At 53.3% G+C, this 7,500-nt stretch overlaps 1 protein-coding gene across 1 annotated transcript in view; it reads right to left on the bottom strand.

Annotated features, from left to right (window-relative positions):
• Positions 1-7,500, bottom strand: part of LOC126641834 (ras/Rap GTPase-activating protein SynGAP-like) — a gene marked incomplete at its 3' end in the record, with an annotated part of 60,587 nt that overhangs the window by 10,064 nt on the left and 43,023 nt on the right. Inside the window, 2 exon segments of the mRNA XM_050318914.1 lie at positions 2,221-2,365; positions 5,798-5,942. Of these exon segments, the coding sequence (XP_050174871.1) occupies positions 2,221-2,365; positions 5,798-5,942 (290 nt within the window).

The following is a 7,500-nucleotide window of genomic DNA, read 5'->3' as shown; positions in this document are numbered from 1 at the left end:
TGTTCCTGACCCCAATCCCGACCCCGATCCCGAATTTTCCCCCCTCACCAGTGGGAATTGACGACCTTGCAGAGCCCCCAGCTCGCAGCACACGCCCAGGTTGACCCCGTTCCCATTTCCCATTCCCCATTTCCCACCCCAATTCCCATCCCTGACCCCAATTCCCGTTCCCTGACCCCAATCCCGACCCCAATCCCGACTTTTCCCCCCTCACCAGTGGGAATTGACGACCTTGCAGAGCCCCCAACTCGCAGCACACGCCCAGGTTGGCCCCGTTCCCATTTCCCACCCCCATTTCCCACCCCAATTCCCATCCCTGACCCCAATTCCCATCCCAGACCCCAATCCCGACCCCAATCCCGAATTTTCCCCCCTCACCAGTGGGAATTGACGACCTTGCAGAGCCCCCAACTCACAGCAGGTTGGCCCCATTCCCATCCCCATTTCCCATTTCCCACCCCTTTCCCACCCCATCATCGTTCCCGTCCCTGATTTCGTTCCTATCATCATTCCCACCCCCAATCCCGACCCCAATCCCGAATTTCCCCCCTCACCAGTGGGAATTGACGACCTTGCAGAGCCCCCAGCTCGCAGCACACGCCCAGGTTGGCCCCGTTCCCATTTCCCATTTCCCATTTCCCATCCCCATTGTCGTTCCTGTCCCTGATTTCGCTCCTATCATCATTCCCACCCCCAATCCCGACCCAGATCCCGAATTTTCCCCCCTCACCAGTGGGAATTGACGACCTTGCAGAGCCCCCAGCTCGCAGCAGGTTGGCCCCATTCCCATTTCCCACCCCCATTTCCCACCCCAATTTCCATTTCCCACCCAAATTCCGACCCCAATTCCCGTTCCTGACCCCAATCCCGACCCAAATCCCGAATTTTCCCCCCTCACCAGTGGGAATTGACGACCTTGCAGAGCCCCCAGCTCGCAGCACACGCCCAGGTTGGCCCCGTTCCCATTTCCCATCTCCCATTTCCCACCCCATTTCCCATCCCTGACCCCAATTTCCCATCCCAGACCCCAATCCCGACCCCAATCCCGAATTTCCCCCCTCACCAGTGGGAATTGACGACCTTGCAGAGCCCCCAGCTCGCAGCACACGCCCAGGTTGGCCCCGTTCCCATTTCCCATTCCCCATTTCCCACCCCAATTCCATTTCCCACCCCCAATTTCCCATCCCAGACCCCAATCCCAACCCCGATCCCGAATTTTCCCCCCTCACCAGTGGGAATTGACGACCTTGCAGAGCCCCCAGCTCGCAGCACACGCCCAGGTTGGCCCCGTTCCCATTTCCCATCTCCCATTTCCCACCCCATTTCCCATCCCTGACCCCAATTTCCCATCCCAGACCCCAATCCCGACCCCAATCCCGACTTCCCCCTCACCAGTGGGAATTGACGACCTTGCAGAGCCCCCAGCTCGCAGCACACGCCCAGGTTGGCCCCGTTCCCATTTCCCATTCCCCATTTCCCACCCCAATTCCATTTCCCACCCCCAATTTCCCATCCCAGACCCCAATCCCAACCCCGATCCCGAATTTTCCCCCCTCACCAGTGGGAATTGACGACCTTGCAGAGCCCCCAGCTCGCAGCACACGCCCAGGTTGGCCCCGTTCCCATTTCCCATTCCCCATTTCCCACCCCATTTCCCATCCCTGACCCCATTTCCCGTTCCCTGACCCCAATCCCGACCCCAATCCCGACTTTTCCCCCCTCACCAGTGGGAATTGACGACCTTGCAGTGCCCCCAGCTCGCAGCACACGCCCAGGTTGGCCCCGTTCCCATTTCCCATTTCCCATTTCCCACCCCAATTTCCATTTCCCACCCAAATTCTGACCCCAATTCCCGTTCCCTGACCCCAATCCCGACCCCAATCCCGAATTTTCCCCCCTCACCAGTGGGAATTGACGACCTTGCAGAGCCCCCAGCTCGCAGCAGGTTGGCCCCATTCCCATCCCCATTTCCCACCCCAATTCCATTTCCCACCCAAATTCCGACCCCAATTCCTGTTCCCTGACCCCAATCCCGACCCCAATCCCGAATTTTTCCCCCCTCACCAGTGGGAATTGACGACCTTGCAGAGCCCCAGCTCGCAGCACACGCCCAGGTTGACCCCATTCCCACCCCATTTCCCACCCCAATTTCCCATCCCTGACCCCAATTTCCCGTTCCTGACCCCAATCCCGACCCCAATCCCGAATTTTCCCCCTCACCAGTGGGAATTGACGACCTTGCAGAGGGCCAGCTCGCAGCACATGCGCAGGTTGGCCTGGTGGTCGGCCAGGGTGGACGCCGAGCACTTCATGGGGTCGACCTCGCAGTTCTCCTCCGACTCGTACAGGGCGCGGATGAACTCGCCTGGGAAAGGGGGACCACCCAAAAAATGTCAGGGGTGGGAGAAAAGACCACCCAAATCAAGAGGGATCACCCAAAAATGTCAGGGGTGGGAGGAGGGACCACCCAAATCCAGAGGGACCACCCAAAAATGTCAGGGGTGGGAGGAGGGACCACCCAAACCAAGAAGGGACCACCCAAAAATGTCAGGGGCGGGAGAAAAGACCACCCAAATCTAGAGGGAACACCTAAAAATATCAGGGGTGGGAGGAGGGACCACCCCAATCTAGAGGGACCACCCAAAAATGTCAGGGGTGGGAAAAAAGACCACCCAAATCTAGAGGGACCACCCAAACCAAGAAGGGACCACCCAAAAATGTCAGGGATTTGAGGAGGGACCACCCAAATCCAGAGGGACCACCCAAAAAATGTCAGGGGTGGGAGAAAAGACCACCCAAATCCAGAGGGACCACCCAGATCAAGAAGGGACCACCCAAATCAAGGAGGGACCACCCAAACAAGAAGGGACCACCCAAACAAGAAGGGACCACCCAAACAAGAAGGGACCACCCAAAAATGTCAGGGGTGGGAGGAGAGACCACCCAAATCTAGAGGGACCACCCAAAAGTGTCAGGGATGGGAGAAGGGACCACCCAACCAAGGAGGGACCACCCAAAAATCTCCTGGGTGGGAGAAGGGACCGCCCAAATCTAGAGGGACCACCTAAAAATGTCAGGGATGGGAGGAGGGACCACCCAAATCCAGAAGGGACCACCCAAACCAAGAAGGGACCACCCAACCAAAGAGGGACCACCCAAACCAAGAAGGGACCACCCAAAAATGTCAGGGATGGGAGGAGGGACCACCCAAATCTAGAGGGACCACCCAAAAATGTCAGGGATGGGAGAAGGGACCACCCAAACCAAGAAGGGACCACCCAAAAATCTCCTGGGTGGGAGAAGGGACCGCCCAAATCAGAGGACCACCCAAAATGTCAGGGATGGGAGGAGGGACCACCCAAATCAAGAAGGGACCACCCAAAAATCTCCTGGATTTGAGGAGGGACCACCCAACCAAGAAGGGACCTCCCAAACCAAGAACGGACTACCCAACCAAAGAGGGACCACCCAACCCAAAAAGGGACCACCCAAATCAAGAAGGGACCACCCAAACCAAGGAGGGACCACCCAAGCCAAGGAGGGACCACCCAAACCAAGAAGGGACCACCCAAACCAAGGAGGGACCACCCAAAAATGTCAGGAATGGGAGAAGGGACCACCCAAACCAAGAAGGGACCACCCAACCAAGGAGGGACCACCCAAAAATGTCAGGGATGGGAGAAGGGACCACCCAAATCAAGAAGGGACCACCCAACCAAGAAAGGACCACCCAAAAATCTCCTGGATGGGAGAAGGGACCACCCAAGCAAGGAGGGACCACCCAAACCAAGAAGGGACCACCCAAACCAAGAAGGGACCACCCAAACCAAGGAGGGACCACCCAAACCAAGGAGGGACCACCCAAACCAAGGAGGGACCACCCAAACCAAGAAAGGACCACCCAAAAATCTCCTGGATGGGAGAAGGGACCACCCAAGCAAGAAGGGACCACCCAACCAAGGAGGGACCACCCAAAACAAGAAGGGACCACCCAAAACAAGAAGGGACCACCCCAACCAAGGAGGGACCACCCAAACCAAGGAGGGACCACCCAAACCAAGGAGGGACCACCCAAACCAAGAAGGGACCACCCAAACCAAGAAGGGACCACCCAAAAATGTCAGGGATGGGAGAAGGGACCACCCAACCAAGAAGGGACCACCCAAAAATATCAGGGATGGGAGAAGGGACCACCCAGATCAAGAAGGGACCACCCAAACCAAGAAGGGACCACCCAAACCAAGAAGGGACCACCCAAACCAAGAAGGGACCACCCAACCAAGAAGGGACCACCCAAAAATCTCAGGGATGGGAGAAGGGACCACCCATATCAAGGAGGGACCACCCAACCAAGAAGGGACCACCCAACCAAGAAGGGGACCACCCAACCAAGGAGGGACCACCCAAACCAAGGAGGGACCACCCAAAAATGTCAGGGATGGGAGAAGGGACCACCCAAACCATGAAGGGACCACCCAAATCAAGAAGGGACCACCCAACCAAAGAAGGGACCACCCAAACATCTCAGGATGGAAGGGACCACCCAAACCAAGAAGGGACCACCCAAACCAAGAAGGGACCACCCAAACCAAGAAGGGACCACCCAAATCAGAAGGGACCACCCAAACCAAGAAGGGACCACCCAAACCAAGGAGGGACCACTCAAAAATCTCAGGGATGGGAGGAAGGGACCACCCAAACCAAGGAGGGACCACCCAACCAAGAAGGGACCACCCAAAAATCTCCTGGATGGGAGAAGGGACCACCCAATGAAGAAAGGACCACCCAAACATCTCGATGGACCACGAAAGGACCACCCAAGCCAAGAAGGGACCTCCCAAATCAAGAAGGGACCACCCAAAAATGTCAGGGATGGGAGAAGGGACCACCCAACCAAGAAGGGACCACCCAAACCAAGAAGGGACCACCCAAACCAAGAAGGGACCACCCAACCAAGAAGGGACCACCCAAACATCTCAAGGATGGGAGGAGGGACCACCCAACCAAGAAGGGACCACCCAAATCCAGAGGGACCACCCAAAAATGTCAGGGATGGGAGAAGGGACCACCCGAATCCAGAAGGGACCACCCAAACAAGGAGGGACCACCCAAACCAAGAAGGGACCACCCAAAGCAAGAAGGGACCACCCAAGCAAGAAGGGACCTCCCAAATCAAGAAGGGACCACCCAAAGCAAGAAGGGACCACCCAAACATCTCAAGGATGGGAGAAGGGACCACCCAACCAAGAAGGGACCACCCAAACCAAGAAGGGACCACCCAAACCAAGAAGGGACCACCCAAAAATCTCCTGGATGGGAGAAGGGACCTCCCAACCAAGGAGGGACCACCCAAAAATGTCAGGGATGGGAGAAGGGATCACCCAACCAAGAAGGGACCACCCAAACCAAGAAGGGACCACCCAACCAAGAAGGGACCTCCCAAACCAAGAAGGGACCACCCAAACCAAGAAGGGACCACCCAAAAATCTCCTGGATGGGAGAAGGGACCACCCAACCAAGAAGGGACCACCCAACCAAGAAGGGACCTCCCAAACCAAGAAGGGACCACCCAACCAAGAAGGGACCACCCAAAAATGTCAGGGATGGGAGAAGGGACCACCCAATCAAGAAGGGACCACCCAACCAAGAAGGGACCACCCAAACTCAGAGACCACCCAACCAAGAAGGGACCACCCAACCATCTCAAGGATGGGAGAAGGGACCACCCAAGCATGGAGGGACCACCCAAACATCTCCTGACCAGTAGAAGACCCCTCCCCACCCCCCTGGGACCCACCAATGGCGTCCTTGAGGTACTTCTGGCCGATGAGCTTCAGGTACTCCTCGATGGCTTTGGTGGCCAAGGTGTTCTCGCGGAAGATGAGGTGCTCCCGGTCCAGGAAGCGATCCACCTCCGTCATCGCCATGTCCGACAGGAAATCCTGCCCCAGGGAATGAGGGGGTGGGTGCTAATCCATCTTCAGCCAATCATTGTCCAGAGCCAGCCATCTTCAGCTGTCCATCATCCATTTCCAGCCATCCAATCATCATCCATCAATAAATCCATCTATCAATCCATCTATAAATCCATCTATAAATCCATCTTCAGCCATCCATCGTCCATTTCCATCCATCCAATCATCATCCATCTATAAATCCATCCAGTCATCATCCAGCTCCAGCCATAAATCCATCCAATCATCATCCATCTATAAATCCATCCAATCATCATCCATTTCCATCCATAAATCCATCCTATTCAATCATCATCCATCCATAAATCCATCCAATCATCATCCATTTCCAGCCATAAATCCATCGAATCATCATCCAGCTCCAGCCATAAATCCATCTTCAGCCATCCATCATCCATTTCCAGCCATCCAATCATCATCCATCCCTTCATTCATCCATCATCCAGCTCCATCCATCCATAAATCCATCCATAAATCCATCTCCATCCATCTGACCATCATCCATTTCCATCCATCTATAAATCCATCTATAAATCCATCCAATCATCATTGATCTATCCATAAATCCATCTTCATCCATTAATAAATCCATTCAATCATCATCCATCCATTAATCCATCTATTCAATCATCCCTCCCTTCATCCATCCATCATCCATCCATCCATAAATCCATCCAAACATCATCCAGCTCCATCCATCCATCCATAAATCCATCTCCATCCATCTGACCATCATCCATTTCCATCCATCTATAAATCCATCTATAAATCCGTCTATTCAATTATCCATCCCTCCATCCATCCATAAATCCATCTTCATCCATCCATAAATCCATCCAATCATCATCCATCTATAAATCCATCTATAAATCCATCCATAAATCCATCCAATCATCATCCATCCATTAATCCATCTATTCAATCATCCATCTCTTCATCCATCCATCATCCAGCTCCATCCATCTATAAATCCATCTCCATCCATCCATAAATCCATCCAATCATCATCCATCTATAAATCCATCTATAAATCCATCCAATCATCATCCATCTATGAATCCATCTATAAATCCATCTATAAATCCATCTTTTCAATCATCCATGCCTCCATCCATCCATCATCCATCTCCATCCATGCATAAATCCATCAATCATCATCCATCTATAAATCCATCTATAAATCCATCCAATCATCATCCATTCCATCCTTCTATAAATCCATCTATAAATCCATCATCCAGCTCCATCCATCCATAAATCCATCTCCATCCATCCATTATCCAACTCCAGCCATCCAATCATCATCTATCCACAAATCTATCTATAAATCCATCTGTAAATCCATCTATAAATCCATCTATGAATCCATCTTTTCAATCATCCATGCCTCCATCCATCCATCATCCAGCTCCATCCATGCATAAATCCATCTATAAATCCATCCATCCATAAATCCATCTATTCAAATCCATCTCCATCCATCCATAAATCCATCTATTCAATCATCCATCCCTCCATCCATCCA

Source organism: Myiozetetes cayanensis, unplaced genomic scaffold, assembly GCF_022539395.1.
Source record: "Myiozetetes cayanensis isolate MyiCay16 unplaced genomic scaffold, myiCay2020 scf218, whole genome shotgun sequence".
NCBI classification, from domain to species: domain Eukaryota; kingdom Metazoa; phylum Chordata; class Aves; order Passeriformes; family Tyrannidae; genus Myiozetetes; species Myiozetetes cayanensis.
Note: the sequence above shows the minus strand (reverse complement) of the source record. Positions and strands in the feature narration are given on the sequence as shown.